The following is a 20,044-nucleotide window of genomic DNA, read 5'->3' on the forward strand; positions in this document are numbered from 1 at the left end:
TTTTGAGAATTGGAGGACCGGTTTGGGATTTTTGGGGCCTTTCTAATTCTCTACCGGTTAGCGGTATCTAAACCGAATAAAATTAATATTTTATTTGAATTTTTTTTTCTCTTTTCAAATGTGTCCATCGTGTCATGTTCCTACGACTAAGTTGGAAACGAAGGTTTTTCTTAGTTGGAAACAAATTAAATATGGTATTTTTTTAATAATAATAATAATAATATTTTTTCATTTCTTCTCATCATAACTCAAACTTCAACATAAGAACATTCATATTAATTGAGTAAGCACTTAATTCATTTATGTTTTGGATCCACTTATGAATCAAATATGTATTGAATTAATTTAGGGTAAATATCACTTTAAACCCCAAACTATTTTCGCACTATTAATTATATTCTGAACTATTGAAAATATTTTTTTAAACCTTGAACTATCAATTTTGTATCAATTGTACCCTTTATCCATTTTTCATCCTTTGAATTTTTAATGAGTAATGCATATAATCACGTCGGTTTATATAATATATGTCAAAAAAAGAATGATTCTAAATACATTGTGGTATCCGGTGAGCCATGTCAAACTTTTGAAGCTAAAAAAAATGAACGAATGGTACAATTGATACAAGATTAATAGTTCAAGTTTTAAAAAATTATTTTCGATTGTTCAGGGTATAATTGATAGTGCGAAAATAGTTTGGGGTTTAAATTGATATTTACCCATTAATTTATCATGTTGACTCGGAGGATTAATTAATTTTGAGATTTTGATTTAATCTAAATGAAAGAAATTTAAATAAGACAATTACTTAAAATTATAATAAATTTAAATTATTAAAATTTAAATTATACTCCTTCCGTCTCGATTTTTAGTATCTATTTGAGAGTGACGCGAGTTTTAATAAAGTGATTGAGTGTGTTGTGAGTGGAATAAAGTCCCATCTTTTATGTGAGTGTTAAAAATAATTAAAATGAAGTAAATGTCTCACCTACTTTTACTTCAAATATAAATGGATACTAAGATGTAAGACGACAAAAAAAAGAAAGTTGAATACTAAAAGTTGTATTTGGAGGGAGTATAAAATTAAGTGACATAAAATTTAAAATATGAAAATTAATCATCTTTGGCTCCCCTTCGTACTAGAATTTCAGTAACCCGTTGTGCATGTATTTTTGTTACTTTGGTGTTATTTTTTATATATCGCCACACCAATTTGAAGAAATAAATCAAGATTGTTTGGATCCATTTCACATAAAGATTTGATAGAGATAATGAGAAATTAATAATAAAGGGTAAGGAATTGATGTGAAAATTGTGCAGGATAAATAAGTATTTAAAAAAAACAAAAAAAAAGAGGTTAAACTAGTTGTTATTGTCTGTTGTATAGTTTTTCCAAATTTATTTATTTTTATTTTTTTAATAAGACGAGTGTAAGAGCATCTGCATTGGCTGAGTTAATACTTGACTCAACCATGTTATGAGCCCACTTATGAGTCAAGTGGTGTATGAGTTGGCTCATCATGTTGACTCACATAAATTAATTTTGATTTTTAAATTTTTGATTTAATTTAAATAACATGAATTTAAAGTGTATGGGTTATTTTACTAATTAACTTTAACTATAAAATAAAATACAATTAGCATCAAAGGAAAAATAGAAAATAATAATTTTGATCCGATCAGAATGGTCTCATCTCATGTTATTTATAATTAAGATTATTGTTCGAAATAAAGTCAAGTGATAGTCTGATGGCATAAATCGCGTGAGTTGGCTTTGATATGGTAATCAACACAACTTTTGGATACAACTGGGTGTATCGTACAATCGAGTTGACTCGTACCCAGAATAGTATTGTTTATATGGGTTGGATCAGGATATGGGTTCAAATTAGTTTGTGGATCAAAGTTTAAGTAAAAGTGTAACTCGATTGTACGGTACAGCTACAAGAGATATCACACAATGTGTACAAATTAACCCATTTTAAAATAGGAATTAAGAATTAATTGTGAAAACATGATGAATTCAGAAAAATGGTATTTTTTGCTACGATCCATCGTAAATTTTTACGATTTAAGAGTTGAAATATTCCTAATTTATATTTTAAAATAAAATTTTATCCCATCTCTTACACAATTCTGCAATGGACGATAGAGATTCTATCAATTCAAAATTCTACTTTTTCTTTCTTCTAAATAAGGATATATAGATATATGTTTTTTCTAAAAACTGTGTCGCGTGCATTTTTCACGATGACAGATTAATTAGTAGATCCAATAAGTTCACTTCATTTCTTTTAATAAATTACACAAGTAAAGAAAGAAATAAATAGATCGCGCGACGATGAACTCGAACCCAGATGCTCAAAACTTGCACATTAATCATCTAACACTAGGCCAAAACACGCACTAAAATCCCGAGTTGGTCTTTCCTAATACCGAAATCCCGAGTTGAGTTTAAAAATCTAAACTCAACTCGGGATTACGAAAATGATGGCTTTGATGTTGAGATCAGTAGTAGGGAAATGGAGCTCTTCATTTTCCTGCATCCTGAGCATAACATCGACGATATCTTCGCCGCCGAACTCGCCGCTCTTCTTGCGGCGGTGCTCCTCCACGATCACGTCCAGAATCCTATCAACCCGCCGCCGCATCCTCAGAATTCTATTGATGTAGTCTTGTAGATATTACATTCATGCTGATGTATAAGCTATATAAACCAAATTTGTTGCATGCAAACATTCAAAGATAAATTTTCTATAATAATAGAAATAAACTAAGGTTGTATATCAATTCTCTTTCTGGTAGAAAGATGCACTTAAATTTTTTGGGCTCAATTGTGTCAAAAAAAATAAAATAATAATGGGACTCAAAATTTTGACGTGAAAATAAATTGACGTTAAGTCCGAGTCTTTCACATCAGAATTCCGAGTTAAACAATGTAGGTTCGGGCCTTATCTGCCCTTTTTTTCTCTTAAAAAAAATTGAAGTTCAAATCATTTTTACAATTTGCCCGATCAAAGAGTCACAATAATTTTTATTTTTTTTCAAAAAAAAATTCAAAAAAAAGAGACATAAATTTCGAAATAACCCTCTTATGTTTTGAATATATTTTTAATTGAAATGAACATTCTTGTTTTCTTTGTCCATGCTAGTTTTGGCCCATTTCATCTTTCTCGGCCCAATTTTATGTGTAAGGCAAATTTGGGCTTGGACTAAAAATGTAAGCCCGATACAAATATGTGTGTACACAACATGTGTTTGTTCACACGCCACTTCTATAAGACTATAACCACTTCATTAAGGTGAAAATTGACATTTGTAGTAGTCAATTTATAGAGAGGGATTAGTATAAAAACAACTATTAAAATATAAAATACAAATCAACTAAAATGTGTGTATTCTATGTTGATTCTATATGAATTCGTTATTTATGGAATTCGAACTTAAGATTATGAATTTATCCAACAATGTGATGAATCAACTGCAGATTTTGATGATCTAAGAATTGAAAATGATTCATATTTTATATTTTAAAATGTGTTTTTATTTTAGTTCACCCCTCACTTTATAAACATTTTTTTTTACAAACACCCATTAATCAAAATCTAACAAAATGAAAAAGAAACACCCTTTCTCATAATTTTAAAAAAAAAAATTTAATAAATAAACTAGGTTTAGTCGTTTTAGCTCTCATTAATCCATTTTTAGAATCTTAAAACGTCGTCATACAAATCAAAACTAACAACAATATATGGAAATCCTCAAAAAGAAAACTCATTGGCAATTAATATATAAGTTCATACTTAGAAATATTAGAAAATGCATAAAGACTTATGAAAATTTAAATATACCACGATAAAATTTCCCCTTTCTTTGTTCCAACTATCATGATTTGGGCCTCATTTGGTCCCATTTCCAATAGAAATTATCGTTTCCACTTGAGAATTTGGGATAATTTATTTTTTTGGAAAAATGAAACTTGTTTTCGAAGGAATCTGTAAGACTGCTAATTATTTAGTGCTTTTGATTGCAAGTGCATAACCTTTTTTTATCATAGAAAATTTTAAATTCCATGTACTCTAATTATGTATTATTGTAATTTCGACGAGTATATGATATTATTGAACTCATAATATAACTCTCCACTTCACTTCTTATGATTTAATTAATTGTTAATGTCTTTAAACGTTGGAACAAAAAATTTAAACCGTTCACAACGTATAGAAATTTGGCCACAATGTTTAGGAAGATTTTATGAGTAATAAATATTTGTATGTCATTCACATGGACATGAGGGGCCAATCACGTTCAAGATGACGTGGCTTCTTCAAAACCTCCTACATTTACTTTTGTACTTATTTAAATTATTTTAAAATTAAAATCTTATTACCTTGTATAGATATAACTATCATTTGCATCTCAGTAATGCACGAAAAAATATTTTTATATTCTATAAAATTGATACTAATTCAATTATCATATTTATAAATATAATAAAAAAATTAGCTGAATATATTTTAGCTAGATATTGAAAAAATAAAAAATTGCAATATTGGATTCTTAATACACTATTAGTTGAGAACTTGAGATAAAAAAAAAAAGTTACAAATAATTAAATAAATCAACAAATATCATTAAAAGTAATTGCAACTCTAAAATTCCACCAATCTTCCTAGAGGTGAGTAGGAAGCCACTAAACTATAATAGTACTTTATATTCGATTCCCACATACATATGTTTTTCTCCCCTTAATTTTCACTTTATTAGATTTTTCATTCAATGATTGTGATTTTAGTTAAAATTATATGATTTCTTATAAAAGAATTTGAACGTGTCTCATTCGTGCTACTTTGAGTCGCTTTTCAGTTATTTGGATTGTTTTTGTCTATTGTGACAAATTATCATTAGTTATTTTTTTTTCTTTTTTTAAGCATGACTAGTGACTACTGCCATAATTTTAGATTTTTTTCATTCATTTCCTTATGCATCCAATTGCATTATATAAACCTTTTTGACGATTTTTTTGGGTAAAAATATTATTTTTAGAATTTTTTTCTCTCTTTTTTATATCATTTTAGAAAGAAAAAGAAAAAAGAAAAATCAACGTTGAGTGTGAGAATATATATGCTGGATTAGACTGCATGTCAAAAGTTATGACTTATTCTCAGTAAAAACTTTATGATGATTTTATTTTTGTATTAGACCTATATATAGCATATCTTTAGGTATATGCTTTGATCATCAATTTGGTGGGTTTCCATTTTACAAAGTACAATCATAATCGTACTAAAGTACTATTGGTTTTAAATTAAATTAATACGAAGTTTGTAGCTTAATATTAATATCTTTCAATTTGTAAGGATAAAATATCGGACACAAATTAATCTAAATCCTCTCATCCTCCTGCTAAAAAATATTGAAGTTAATATAGTTAATAAAAATAAAATTTGACTAAAATATTTTACCCATATATCCTTATGATTCATTATTTTTGTTCATGTATAACAATTCCTACTAAGAAATGAGATATTGCCCAAGAACATAGTTTATCCAAAATTTCTCTTGTCACAAAAAGCTAGTATTAAAATTTTGTTAAAGAAAAAAGAAAAAGATTATTTGTCGTACCTTTTGACAAAATAATGTATACGGATCCTCAAAGTTGACGATGACAATTCCTCAACATCTTTTTAATTTGTCTTCTTTATTTTTCTCACGCATAGGAACAAACCAAAACTCATAAATTAGTATTTTGAAATTTTGAGCACCACACGTATCTAAATGGATCTAGTATACACTTGCAAAATCCCTTCATTTATTTTGCTTTTATTTATTTTTTTGTTGCAAAAAGAAGCAAACTTGTGATTTTGTTTGCCTCTTCAAGCTAAAGATGTTGAAGTATTTCAAGAGCTAAGTGTGAGAATTGACCTCTCATCATCTCGTAAAGGCAACTTCTTCTTCATCCCTCTCTATTGCCTACTCCACTTAATTTCTTGTTTTGTTGCCACAATTTTTTCTTTGTTGTGTAGTTACAATGCAAGGTCATCAATGCAAATATGAATGCGACCTATTATTAATTTGCTTATTATGATTCCATCCTTTTTGATAACAAGGATTCTTATATCCGATACTTCAATGCCGAGGCCTCCTTCCAAATTTTGAGTTATATATATTATAATGGCTTAACATTTTATGACATTTTATTTTAATCGTCCCATTTAATATGGCTCAATAGTCATTTTGGAATGTCCTATTTATAATGGCTTAATCCCAAAATAGAAAAAAATAATAAAAACTATATATATGCCTTAACCACCATATTGAGCTAGTGAGACCATCTACTTTATTTATAAATTAAGCTCTCCTTAATATGCGTACCGAAAAGTAACGAGTCATATTAAATAAGATAGAGGGAGTACAAAGTTTATTAAATTTGCGATATTTTTGTTTTCTTTCCATTTTTTCTATAATTTTGTATGTTGAATTTAAGTCAATTCGCTAGTTATATATATATATATATATATATATATATATTTAAAATGCATAGATGTAGTTTTTTATGGTTTCAATGTACCTGATGTTTGAATCAATAGAATGAGAACAATTATTTATTACTCCATTAAAATTTTAAGTCCATTAAAATTTTATTTGGATACAAAAACAAATTGTACGGACAACCCAAATTTTTTTTGCTCAAAGGCTACTCGCAAATCCCCGTACAAACACTCTCAGGCCCACCCTTGGATGTCTATGTATAATTTACTCTATGTTCTCTACGATTATAAAAATAAAGTAAATATGCATGTGTGAGTCTAATGATAAAATGATTAATATGTGAAGTTATTTTTTTTAATTATTTATTTATTAAGTAAAAGGTAAAAAGAGCTTGTCATAATCATGAGCAGGATTCAAAGTTTCAACATATTAAAGGCTAAAGAGTTCGTATGTCGGGTGATTTTTTCATCTATAAATTGTTCTAGACCACATATTATAATGTTGTATTTAATATATTTATCCCTTAATTATAGCTCAATTACAACTCATTAAATTTAGTTTGGTCTGAAAGTTAGTTTTGATTAAATGAATGGTCAGGATTAGTATTTGACAAGCATGTGATTTTATATGCTTTAAAGGTTTATTAGAAGTCAATAATTAGTTATTGATCGCAATAATACATAATAATAATGCAATTATTTAGTTAAGATAATTTGTGGATTTTGTAGATTTAATAATATTTATAGTTATTATAATTAAAATATTGATTAAGAAGATAATAAAAGAAGAATTAAGTATAAATTAATATGAAGATGATATGTAGAACCACGAATTAAGCAAAAAAGTTTCAATCATTAATTAATCCTATTATTATATCGATAATTAATTAATCATATTATTATATGTTTTTTACATTTTGGATGACATAAACGTCAATGAGCATCCATTTTAATATTTCAATAATTGACTTAGAATTTATTTATTATTATACCGGCCATAGACATGAATCTCCACGAACATGATATCTAAGATCAAGATTAATATTACCACGCCACTAAATACATATTTTACGACATTATTAAACAAAAGTAAACCTTTTTAATTATTATATTTTTCCATAAGACACACGACATCATGAAATTAACAACTCCATCTGTCCTAATTCAACAGACCACGTTTCCTTGTTTGAACATTTTAATTTAATAAATCATTTCCTAAAATGTAAAATCAATAAATAACAAATATTCCCATGTAACTCATTATTTACACCAAATATTATTGTGATCCACACATAATTATCTCTCATTTCACTTGAAAAATAATATTATCTTTATTCATTTTTTCTATCTTTTTAGAAATTTACCTTAAAAAAAACACTTTTTCATATTTTATTATAAATTATTCGTTTCTTAATATTTGTGTTTATATATGTCATGTGACCTATTGAATTGAGACGAATGAAAGTATATATTTTTATTGAAAATTACTTTATTTGTCCCACATATTTTGAGCACGGAGGTTAAGAAATTTATTTTTTAGAAAAAAATGGTGTGGTTCATACTAATTAAGTATATATATATTTTTATTATTCAAAATGAAAAACAAGCCTATTCAAATGAGATGTTTTAAAAATGAAAACAAGTGTATTAGAGTGGGACGAATGAAATATAATATAACTAATTTTTTACTTAGCAACCACTTAAGCATGACACATGTTGTCATGTGATTCCCTTCCATGTATCGACCTAGATCCACATCCAATGCATTTGCCGTTTGTAATAAATTTGTGAATTGCAAAAACAAGACTTTATAAATAAATAAATAAATATAGAAAAAACTCATTAATATGGTTTACCACCTTTAAGTTTCGATAAGAATCAGATACCTCAAGCATTACCTAAAAAAAATTATTTTTCTATAATTTTTTTTCTCTCTCTCTTAAATAAATTTAAGAGTATTTGAGGGGGAAAAAAAAGATTCCCTCTCTTATTTTATTAATTAAAGTGATTCAACTTCAACGAACTCTATTACTATAATCTAGAACAAAAATAAATATTTGTTGCGTCACACATCATGTGAGCGACTCTTTTAATGTAAAGTATGTGTAAAGTGTGCGGCGTCAAAAGTAGTTATTTAAGCTATTTAATTTCTATAATTAAATTAAAATAGATTAATTAGCACTGAATAATGTCCCAAAAATACTTACTTTTGCTCAAATAATTTGTTTTTAGGAACTGCAGGAATTGGCCTCTTAAAAAGCAAACGTAAAAAGTAGTTATGAATTAATATCGTATAACGTGACATATTTACATAATGGAATTAAGAAAAAAAATCCCATGAAATATGATTTGAACTTGTTTAATTTTTTAGAACAAATATCACAAGTTCAAATTTCATCAATAACTTCTAATTAAATTTGTTACATTTGATTATTATTTTTTGGACTTGTTGCATTTGATTTTATAAATATAGTAAACCCCACTTTTAATTCTGCATACTATTGCAATAAAGCGATTTATCCAATCCGCTTCTTCATCAAACCAAAATAAATACTCCCTCCGTCCACTAATTCAAGGCCTTCTTTCCTTTTTGGGACGTCCACCAACTCAAGGCCTATCCATTTTTAGTAAGTTTTTATTTATATTTAATTGGTGGGTCCCAAAACAATACACTTTTTCTCCACTCAACTAATAAATAATACATTAATTGTGGGTCCCTTTCTCCACTCAACTAATAAAAATACACTTTTTCTTAAAACCCGTGTTTTGCTACTTAGGTCCTGAATTAGTGGACGGAGGGAGTACATATAAATAAGGGGTTATGGTAAAAAGATACACCATTTTTTTATAAAAATAATTTTTAATTAAGTCAAAAAATACATAAATTTATATTTTTATTATAATTTTCATCTGAGCTTGACTTACTTGAAAATTAGAGCTTAGTTGGCAGTCGGAAGTTCACCTGATGGTTTAACTTCTGATGATGAAGAGTATATTTGATTTAATTTCGACTGTCAGTTAAACTATAATTTCGTTGAAAATCAGACTTAGGTGAAAATTGTAATAAAAATATAAATTCATGTATATTTTAACTTAACTAAAAAATCAGATAAAAATTACAATTTTTTTTTAATTTGACCATAATCCCTATAAATAAATTAATTTAAAGCAGATCTCTCACCGAAAGACATAACAATATGAATCACCTATTTATTGCTAGTGATGGCAACTTTATCTTATTTGACAAACGTTTCAACCATCGAATATTCCAATGTCAAATTTGGGATAAAAAAACCAATCCTCAAACTTATCTACCATATACCTTTTTAACTACATCGTACACATAAAACAAAAAACAATTTTCTTTTTCTTTTTTAAATATGTTTCAGTCTCAAATAAAAGCTAACTAGTCAATGTAATTCATCATTATGCACACGATGCAAGCTATTAAAACACATATACAATATAATATCATAACATATAAACGAAAAAAAAAAATGAAAGCTCAAATAGGACAATATTGATAATTAAAAAATAAAATTAAAAAAAGGCAAAAAACCTTAAAATTTCCAAAAAAGACACACTTGATACACCAGTGTAGAAGTATAGTAGATGTCCGAGAAGTTGGAATTCTTATTAAAGTCTTGCACATAATTAACTCCTTCATCTTCGGAAAAATCCAAAGGCATATTCCTAATTGGACTCTTCTTCAATCTTCATCCAATAATTCTCAACTTTTCACTGTAGAAATTAGGGAAAGATTCACACTTCCAAATTCACAAGATTTTATGATACTCAATCTCCTAATTTAAATAATATTTTATCTTAAAATTGAAGGGCATATTTAGTTAAATTAACCATCAATGATTAATAAAGTACTAGAAAATATAAGTTGAAATTCACCCATGGAGGTTGAAAAAAAGTTGTGGGAAAGAACAAAAATTGATGATTTTACTGAACTGAGCTATCAAGAAAATTTTGTCTATAAAAGCAGAATCTCTCTACACCATTACTACCTCTGCTTGAAACCATCTCCTCTCCCTCCTCTCTCTCTCTCTCTCTCTCTCCCTCTCTCTCTCGTGATCTTTTTTTTTCTTCTGGTTTCTCAACTGCAATTCGATCATCCGTGACTTATCTAAGTTAAACCACTCGAAAATCCCGTGTCCCTTTTGTTTCTTCTGCCTCGAATTGAGAGGTAGGAGACAGGTGGAAGAGTATCTTTTTGTTGAGAGGCTATATATAGAGAGAGAAAGATGAGTAGGAAGATAGAGAAAATGGCATCGATTGATGCACAATTGAGGCTGTTGGCGCCTGGGAAGGTTTCTGAGGATGATAAGCTGGTGGAGTATGATGCTCTGCTCTTGGACCGTTTTCTTGATATTCTTCAAGACTTGCATGGAGAGGAAATCAGAGAAACGGTATAAAGATTTGATTTTTCCATACAAAATTTTGGATTTTGAGTTTCTTTGTGTGTGTGTGTTCTTGATTGTGGAGATGGGTTAGATTTGTTATTGAATGTGACAGATTGTAACTTTTTCTGGGTTGATTCTAATTCTCACTAATTGAATGCATGTCTTGTTTTCCTTGGAGTTTTATATTGTGAATTATGGTAAAAATCAGAGTAAATTTCTTTTAACTTTTGAGAATTTGTGTTCTGACTTTGAAAAGTTGTTGAATATATATATTTATACATAAATTGAAGCCCTCTGAAAGAGGATGAGCATGTAGAATTGTTTGTTTATTACACACCATCTTTATTTCAATATATCCCTTCTTAGATACTGTAGTTTTTGCTTCAATATAGGAAATGTTGATGCTTGTTAAAATACATTTTTGGTTAACTGGGAGAAACCATAATTTATTAATTTGGAGAGGGCTTCTGAGATAATGCAGTTGCTTGTTGTTACTGATGTGCTTGTTTTGGATCTGTGCTTTCATCAAATCGAAGCGCGTGATCATGTATAACATGGATTTTTTTAAGCTTTCTGAATATTGGTAATGGGGATTTCCAATAAGCCTTCTCAATTAGCCAGCCCTCTTCGTTCTGCTCTGCTGAGGTTGCGATTTTTGGTCTAAGTAGATGATGGAATGTGGGAAAGTTCGAGTGATGTTTACCACGTTTACCATGTTTATCAGGTTCAAGACTGTTATGAGATCTCCGCTGAGTATGAAGGCAATCGCGACCCTCAGAAACTGGAAGAGCTCGGACGAGTTCTCACCAGTTTGGATGCCGGGGACTCCATTGTCATTGCAAAGTCTTTCTCACACATGCTTAACTTAGCCAACCTTGCTGAAGAGGTCCAGATTGCCTACAGACGCAGGATCAAATTGAAAAAGCACGACTTCTCGGATGAGGCCTCTGCAACGACTGAATCTGACATCGAGGAGACGCTGAAGAGGCTGGTGGGACAGCTGAACAAGTCGCCCCAAGAAGTTTTTGAAGCTTTGAAGAATCAAACTGTGGACTTGGTGCTAACGGCTCATCCCACACAGTCTGTTCGCAGATCTTTGCTTCAGAAACACGCAAGGTTTGTCAATGTAGTAGAATTCGTATTTGCATCTGTTGTGAATGTTCGTTGATTCATTTGATCTAGAACGATTTGATTTAGTAGGAAGAGCGTTTACATCTTTCGTTCGAATTTTCACAGGATTCGTGACTGCTTGACTCAGCTAAATGCGAAGGATATCACTCCCGATGATAAGCAGGAGCTTGATGAGGCATTGCAAAGAGAGGTAACTCGATCACGTTCCCTGACACTCCGAGAATGTTCATCTTTTCTTTGTTTATGAAATCGATCCCATATTGAAATGAAATCGTCAATATCTTAAAACGTGTTTGTTTTGGCCTAATTGATGATCTAATGATTATGCTATGCGGGTTCGTTCAGATACAAGCTGCATTTCGCACTGACGAGATTCGGAGAAACCCCCCAACTCCTCAAGATGAGATGAGAGCTGGAATGAGTTACTTCCATGAGACCATATGGAAGGGAGTGCCAAAATTCTTGCGGCGCGTTGACACTGCTCTGAAGAACATCGGAATAAACGAGCGCGTTCCTTACAACGCCCCTCTTATTCAATTCTCTTCCTGGATGGGTGGAGATCGTGATGGTATCGTCCTTCTTCAGTACTTTCTTGTTTGTGTGAAAGCTCTGATACTTTTTTAATTTTCTGAAAAAAGTCGAGTAGCAAAAACTGCCGGTATTTTTTCTCAAGGCATGAATTCAAAATTGGAACTTTGAGGCACCACTATTGAAATACTAACTAGATTCATGTGAAATACTCGATTTTTATACGTGCTTCGTGAATGTTCAGTTTAGCCATGTCAATGGTAAACATGTAAATAGCTAATCGCCTAGGTTCTGCTACAGCATAAATTTTGAAAATGCTACAAGTCGAAGCTAAGATGTATGCTATGTGATTGTAGGCAATCCTCGGGTGACTCCTGAAGTTACAAGAGACGTATGCTTGTTGGCTAGGATGATGGCTGCTAATTTATACTTCTCGCAGATAGAAGATCTCATGTTCGAGGTGAGAGATCGACCTTAAAAAAGCTTATCAACTTAGCATCTTAAAATCTCCAAATTTCTAACTAGCCTCGACCCTTCTATATCCTCGGCAGCTTTCAATGTGGCGCTGCAGCGATGAACTTCGCACGCGTGCACAAGAACTTCACAGGTCTTCCAAGAGGGATGCTAAACATTACATTGGTATGCTAATATGTTTAATTAGAGACCGCTTTTTATGTTACATTTTCTCGATAAAAACTCAAAAATTTTGTGTTCCTCATTTATCTTGCGATGTTCACTGAATTCCTTTCACCAGAATTTTGGAAGCAAGTTCCGTCGAATGAGCCTTATCGTGTTATTCTCGGAGATGTGAGGGACAAGCTCTATCATACACGTGAACGTGCTCGCCAGTTGCTTGCAAATGGAATCTCTGATATTCCTGAGGAGTTAACTTTCACCAACACCGAAGAGGTTTGCTTATCAAAAAAACCTTCTTTTATTGTTAACTAGTCGAATGGAAATCATGAATTTCAAGGTTTTTTAGACACAAAAGGATCCTTATCTTATATATACATATACTAAATTACCAACCTATCCTAAAAAATTTAAAATAAATAAGGATATTATAGGTATATCAGAATTTGTAAAAATACACTTTTATAATAGTAGTAATAGATTTGTTTCTTGAACCACTTTTTGTGGTCTTTAGATATATTGCAAGTACTTAATTTCAAATTACATTTCTGCAGCATCTTGTATATTTTTTGCTGGTGTAATATATTTCTTTCATGCTATATATTATCAGCGATGCTGAGGTTTTTTTTTTTTTTTTTTTAAATTCTTGAAGAGTTTTCACTCATAGAATATATCTTATGTTTTATGCTCAGTTTCTGGAGCCTCTTGAGTTGTGCTACCGATCACTTTGTGCTTCCGGTGATCGACCAATTGCTGATGGGAGCCTTCTCGATTTTCTAAGACAAGTTTCGACGTTTGGACTCTCACTTGTGAGACTTGACATCCGGCAAGAGTCGGATAGGCACACCGATGTTCTGGATGCTATCACAAGGCACCTCGAAATCGGATCCTACAAGGAATGGCCAGAGGAGCGCCGTCAAGAATGGCTCTTATCTGAACTTAGTGGCAAGCGTCCGTTGTTTGGTCCGGACCTTCCGAAAACCGAGGAGATTGCCGATGTCCTCGACACGTTTCACGTCATTGCTGAGCTCCCCTCGGATAACTTTGGCGCCTACATTATTTCAATGGCGACTTCCCCGTCTGATGTGCTCGCCGTGGAGCTCTTGCAACGAGAGTGCCACATCAAGACCCCTCTGAGAGTAGTTCCGCTGTTTGAAAAACTCGCCGATCTGGAGGCCGCCCCTGCGGCCGTGGCTCGTCTGTTTTCCATAGAGTGGTACCGGAACAGAATCAACGGAAAACAAGAGGTCATGATCGGATACTCGGATTCGGGGAAGGATGCCGGTCGGCTTTCTGCTGCGTGGCAGTTGTACAAGGCTCAAGAGGAGCTCATAAAGGTGGCGAAAGAATTTGGGGTGAAGCTCACGATGTTCCACGGCCGAGGAGGGACTGTCGGGCGAGGAGGGGGGCCGACCCACCTTGCCATACTGTCTCAGCCGCCAGACACCATTCATGGCTCGCTCCGTGTCACGGTTCAGGGAGAAGTTATCGAGCAGTCGTTCGGAGAGGAGCACTTGTGTTTCAGAACGCTCCAGAGATTCACTGCTGCCACGCTCGAGCACGGGATGCACCCACCTGTCGCCCCAAAGCCCGAATGGCGTGCCCTCATGGACGAGATGGCTGTTATCGCCACAAAAGAATACCGCTCTGTCGTCTTCCAAGAACCTCGATTCGTTGAATACTTCCGCCTGGTAAGTATATGCGTTTTATGTTGGATCGTCGTTTCTCTTACCAGTAACTTGCATTTACTTCTCCATGTCTCATTGATCAGGCGACGCCAGAACTGGAGTACGGCCGGATGAACATTGGGAGCCGTCCGTCTAAAAGAAAACCGAGTGGCGGCATAGAGTCCCTCCGAGCAATCCCATGGATATTTGCTTGGACTCAGACGCGGTTCCATCTTCCAGTCTGGCTAGGCTTTGGGGCCGCGATGAACGAGGCCATTCGGAAAGACATGAAGAATCTCCAAATGCTCCGAGACATGTATAATGGGTGGCCCTTCTTTAGGGTGACGATTGACTTGATCGAGATGGTCTTCGCCAAGGGCGACCCCAAGATTGGTGCTCTGTGCGACAAGCTTCTCGTCTCCGAGGATCTCTGGGCGTTCGGAGAGCAGCTCCGCGCCAACTATCAAGCAACTCAGGACATTATCCTTCAGGTGAGATCATTGCTACTCTATCTATAAACCTTCTTGATTGTTAGATTCTGCGAGAGATTGAGGTCCTATCGCTTTCTGGAACGAGCACGGTGTTTCAAGAAACAAACATACACTCACTCGCTCGCCTCCTCCTCGTTGTCTTGCTTAGGTTGCTGGACACAAGGTGATCCTGGAAGGAGACCCCTACTTGCGGCAGAGGCTGAGGCTCCGTGACCCGTACATCACGGTCCTCAACGTGTGCCAGGTCTACACCTTGAAGCGCATCCGTGACCCCACCTACAGCGTGAAGGTGGGCCCTCATCTCTCGAAGGAGATCATGGAGATGGACACGAGCAAGCCGGCCGATGAGCTGGTCAAGCTCAACCCCATGAGCGAGTACGCTCCGGGGTTGGAGGACACGCTCATCCTCACCATGAAGGGTATCGCTGCCGGGCTGCAGAACACCGGCTAGTCGAGCCGGGCGGCTGTGGCTGACTTGCTGAATTGTTCCTTTTGCCACTTTTGGGAAAGAGAGAGAGCTCATGTGCAAGACCATTTATGCATCCTCTTGTGCAGAAAGCTTTGAAGAGAATAATAAGTGTAATAATAGTACTTGGCTTTCATGTTATCAACTTGTAACTTTTGGTGTTTGATGTTTGCTCTGTTAATTTGAGGAGCCAACTTAGATGCTTTAAGGCAAAATAATAATGATCCCAGAAACACTACAGTTTTGTGGATTATTTCATAAATATTTACTTCTATTTATATCTCTCTACTGTTTAGATTGATTTGATAAATTAACGATATTAAATAAAAGAAATTTAAATAAAGAAATTTGAAAATCATACCATGGTTTTGATCAAGTTCGGCTTGATTCGAACTTTTATCTTATTGATCAAGTTTGGCTGGTCACCCAATTACAAAGCTTGAGTTTGATTTATTAGATGTTCGAATACATGATGTTCAAGTTCGAACTCGTTAAAAATTAGGATTTTTTTTATTAATTATTCGAGCTCGACTCGTTTAAGGCTCGTACACTAATTCGATTGAAGGTTTGTGAATAGGCTCGCAAACATGTTCGCAAACAAGAATTCGAACATGTTCACGAGCTTTTCTTAATTAATTATTCAAGCTCGACTCGTTTAAGGCTCGTGCATTAACTCGATTGAAGGTTCGTGAACAGGCTCGCAAATAATCGAATTCGAACATATTTGCGAGCTCAGCAAGTCGAGTGCTATCAGGCTTGAACTCGGATCGATAAAATTACCGAGCTCAAAATTAAGCTCGAGTTTAACTTGTTTACTATCAAATTGAACTTTGAACGAACTTTTTTCGAATCAAATCTCGAATAATCATTTTCATTTACAGCCCTATTTGTGATCGGGAAATATAGCCCTCAAGAAACATAAGATGTAACATTACTTTGCAGCAAATGATCCAACATGATTTCATTTACACAATCTGGGAAGAGAAAAATGGTAACATGAAATACAAGTATGCATATCAACATCTACAATCTTTTCATCACTATCTGCATTGTAGGCTGAATTAAGCTTCGGTATTTCCGGCAGCAACGTTCACGGCCTCCTCTATCGCCTGCATAAAAGTGGCGATCTTGTAGGTGAAGAACCCGACCAGCATCGGGATCAATTCAAGGGGAAAGAATCCATAATCGGGTACCAAAATCCTGTGGATGAAAACAACATGAGAGATATGGGAGCTAAGAGTTGGGGGAAGCAGCTCGACCGAGCAGTGAAAAGGCCTTACCCGTTCCATCGATTAAATACCATCACCAAGACAACAGGAACCAACAGCCTTGGCTGCCCCATAGCTCCCCTGAAATGAGAAGTTCCGAAATGAACAAAGACCAAAGAAGCAGCAAATGCACGAGCAACGACAATGGCAACTTAACACACACATTATGTAGGCCACCATCTAAGAACTTTTAATGCTCGAGGAAAAAGAAAAAAGGACGGAAAACATACTTGATCACCCCTCTTGCTCCATCGGCCATGGAATCGATACTGTTACCAAGCATCCGCATGTATGCCAAAGCACCGAGCAAGCCAGCACCGTAGCTGAAACAGTTTGTGATACAAGAATTCATGTCGGTAGTTACTTGTAAAATACTAAGTAAAGAGGATAAACGTTTGTAGTGAGATTGTAAATCCCACACCAGACAAGAAGAAATCATATTCAAAATATAAAAAAGTATGTATTCAATTTCGTTTTGCAACCATCCCTAGTTGTAGTAGACTAGATGATAGCTCTGATGTTCAATATCTGTTATCTAAACCCCGATCTAAATTAGTCTAGCTCCAACCCGTTGCTCTCGAGCAGTATATTTGGAACATGAAACATCCATAAAGAGACGCAGGTATAAGCAATAGCAAATTAAAGATAACTTTATGAAATGCCTACACGACAGCATTTTAGGTACCTTGCCGCAATTTCTGGAGAATATGTGAAATAGGCTGAAAGCAAGCCAATGCCACCGATTCCCACAGTGAGTATTTGCAATTTGTTTTTCAACTGAAAAGAAAAAAGATTCACAAGTTGTAAAATTCAAAGTACTGCAACGGGCTGGATTTAAGGATACAGAAGAGCGTCGTTTATTTTATAGATAAGCACCTTATAATATTGTTCCCTCGACTGAGCAGCCAAAACTACAGGATCTCCTCTGGGGCGTCTTGATTCCCGAAACATGACATCCTGTAGGAAAAGGAGAAGAGTATGCATATACCAGAAAATAGCATTGCTCAAAGAATGTACAAATTCTGTCACACATCTATCAAAATTGTATGCTTTTACGCGTTTTAGAAGTTATATGACATACACTGCCTCCAGTTGCAGCTTTGGCAGCTCGATCCCACTTGTCTAGCTCACGACGTGTTGGAGCTGGTCTCCATCTCCTACCAGCAGTGCTAACAGTCTGAACATCATGTCAATGAGACGGGTATGCAAGGAAAAAACACGAGATTACAAGATACATAACCAAAGAGAGGTCGAAATGGTACTTGTTCCTCCTCAACTTGCTCTTCCACTAGTGACGCGGAAGGAGCTGCTAGTTCTTTACTCAAGTCGACTTCCAAACTGCACAGACAGATCCCCGAATCGTTATATGGTACAAGCACCAAAGCGCCTTGCCTAAAAAGGTAGATTATGAAAGACAATATCTGCATACTTGTCCAAGCTCATGACTCTATTCAGGCTAAGGAATCCCGAAGGCTCCTCCTATGAAGAAAGAGATCCAAACTACATTAATATACTATAGCTTATTACACCAACAAGAATAACACAAAGCTTTGGTTTAAATTTATATCGTAGAACCTGCACAACAACATTACAATCAGCTTGTGAGTTAAATAGGAAAAAGGGCACACACACACACAAGAAAAAAGAGACCACTACTTCATTCAATCGAACCATCAACAAACAGTAACAAACACCACGAGTCCACTACTATCTAAAGATTCAATCTTGTGCCATACTCTCTCTCTCTCTCTCTCTCTCTCTCTCTCTCTCTCTCTCTCTCCACACACACACACACACACACACACACATACTAGGAGTCCCCTACAAGGCTTAAGATACAAACTAGTGCCAATTCTCTCTCTCTCTCTCTCTCTCACACACACACACACACGCACACATATTAGGAGTCCCCTACAAGCTAAAGATACAAACTTGTGCCAATTCTCTCTCGCTCTCTCAGACAAACACACATTAGGAGTCCCCTACTATCTAAATATACAAACTTGTGCCACATTCTCACACTCTCAACCCCAAGAATCGCAAGGAATGACTCAATTGCAGAAAATCTAACACCCAACCAACAGAAAAGAACAACAAAAAGAAAAGGGGAGTGGAGTAATTGGTAAAAAGAAGAAGGTAAAATTAAACCTTAGCAGATGCAGGCGAAACATGATCGGGGTCTTGAATGAACTTCTTCATGCTATCCATGAAATCTTTGTTCCACAAGTAATCATCGGAGGCGAGAGGGTCTTTCTCTCCGCCCCAGTATTTCCGGAGCTTGGTGGTGGTGGGTGGGCCGCCGTATTCCCCAGGGGCCACCCCAGTCGACCATTTCTCCGCCTTCTTGTTCGGCAGTATGATCTTGGTCGGCGGCTTCGATGTGGCCGCTGCTTGTGACGGTGGGGAGTCCTGGGAGCTGGGAACGGCGGCGGAGGTCACTGAGAGGCAGCAACGAACTGCCGCCATTGATTCTCACTCTGTGTGTTGGGATAGCAAATATCTCAACAATTGTGTTGTTTGGTTTCGAGATGGCTTTGGTGTTCGACTCATTTTCCATAAATAAAGTGAAAATTGATATATACTACATATATATTTTCTTTTCTTTTTAATGATATGAATTGTGAAATAACTTGATTTTTTTTTTAAGTCAAGTAAAAAAAAAAAAAACTTGATTTTTCTTTTTTTAGTATTTCGTCGATTCGAAAATCGAACTTGGAGGTGATCAATTGCAATAAATGAAAAGATGCTTGCTATAATTTGAATATGAGACTATGAGTAACTAAATTCACAATCTTATTCCCATTTAAAATGAGATCATTACTCCATTAATCATTATATTCAAATTTTATTAAAATTAGTGCTATCGATAAGATGATAATTTTTTTTGTAGACGGAAGGGGTACCATTTTATAAAGTTATAGTATTACAAATTATCCATGTTGATCAATTATAACAAA

The 20,044-nt window shown here is 34.2% G+C and overlaps 2 protein-coding genes and 1 long non-coding RNA gene across 3 annotated transcripts; 1 reads left to right on the forward strand and 2 right to left on the reverse strand.

The window, feature by feature from the left end:
- Positions 1 to 2,251: 2,251 nt before the first annotated feature.
- LOC131009159 (uncharacterized) lies at positions 2,252 to 5,748 on the reverse strand. Its single transcript, XR_009096406.1, has 2 exons — positions 5,626 to 5,748; positions 2,252 to 2,661 (listed from the first exon to the last, which is right to left on the reverse strand). It is a non-coding gene; the product is annotated as an uncharacterized LOC131009159 (long non-coding RNA).
- A 4,649-nt stretch (positions 5,749 to 10,397) lies between these two features.
- LOC131009160 (phosphoenolpyruvate carboxylase 2-like) lies at positions 10,398 to 16,101 on the forward strand. The gene is made up of 10 exons (XM_057936387.1): positions 10,398 to 10,909; positions 11,628 to 12,019; positions 12,140 to 12,224; positions 12,380 to 12,602; positions 12,919 to 13,022; positions 13,114 to 13,201; positions 13,317 to 13,471; positions 13,888 to 14,886; positions 14,967 to 15,353; positions 15,502 to 16,101. Exons 1-10 carry the CDS (start codon positions 10,745 to 10,747, stop codon positions 15,802 to 15,804), a joined length of 2,901 nt encoding a protein of 966 aa, XP_057792370.1. The 5' UTR covers positions 10,398 to 10,744; the 3' UTR covers positions 15,805 to 16,101.
- Positions 16,102 to 16,642: 541 nt separating this feature from the next.
- LOC131009161 (protein CONSERVED ONLY IN THE GREEN LINEAGE 160, chloroplastic) lies at positions 16,643 to 19,651 on the reverse strand. Its single transcript, XM_057936388.1, has 9 exons — positions 19,236 to 19,651; positions 18,517 to 18,566; positions 18,350 to 18,425; positions 18,169 to 18,264; positions 17,964 to 18,044; positions 17,773 to 17,864; positions 17,318 to 17,410; positions 17,100 to 17,168; positions 16,643 to 17,019 (listed from the first exon to the last, which is right to left on the reverse strand). Exons 1-9 carry the CDS (start codon positions 19,551 to 19,553, stop codon positions 16,881 to 16,883), a joined length of 1,014 nt encoding a protein of 337 aa, XP_057792371.1. The 5' UTR covers positions 19,554 to 19,651; the 3' UTR covers positions 16,643 to 16,880.
- Positions 19,652 to 20,044: the final 393 nt, after the last annotated feature.

This window comes from Salvia miltiorrhiza, chromosome 2 (genome assembly GCF_028751815.1).
Source record: "Salvia miltiorrhiza cultivar Shanhuang (shh) chromosome 2, IMPLAD_Smil_shh, whole genome shotgun sequence".
Classification (NCBI taxonomy): domain Eukaryota; kingdom Viridiplantae; phylum Streptophyta; class Magnoliopsida; order Lamiales; family Lamiaceae; genus Salvia; species Salvia miltiorrhiza.

What these genes read in the sequence shown, in the direction of transcription:
- LOC131009160 (XM_057936387.1), top strand. Translation starts at nt 10,745, where the DNA reads ATGAGTAGGAAGATAGAGAAAATGGCATCGATTGATGCACAATTGAGG. An exon ending in ATGAGGCATTGCAAAGAGAG is followed by an intron (nt 12,225 to 12,379) that starts GTAACTCGATCA and finishes GGGTTCGTTCAG; the next exon opens with ATACAAGCTGCATTTCGCAC. An exon ending in GATGGGTGGAGATCGTGATG is followed by an intron (nt 12,603 to 12,918) that starts GTATCGTCCTTC and finishes ATGTGATTGTAG; the next exon opens with GCAATCCTCGGGTGACTCCT.
- LOC131009161 (XM_057936388.1), bottom strand. Translation starts at nt 19,553, where the DNA reads ATGGCGGCAGTTCGTTGCTGCCTCTCAGTGACCTCCGCCGCCGTTCCC. An exon ending in CGAGGGAACAATATTATAAG is followed by an intron (nt 17,865 to 17,963) that starts GTGCTTATCTAT and finishes TTTTCTTTTCAG; the next exon opens with TTGAAAAACAAATTGCAAAT. An exon ending in GGAGCAAGAGGGGTGATCAA is followed by an intron (nt 17,169 to 17,317) that starts GTATGTTTTCCG and finishes TTCTCATTTCAG; the next exon opens with GGGAGCTATGGGGCAGCCAA.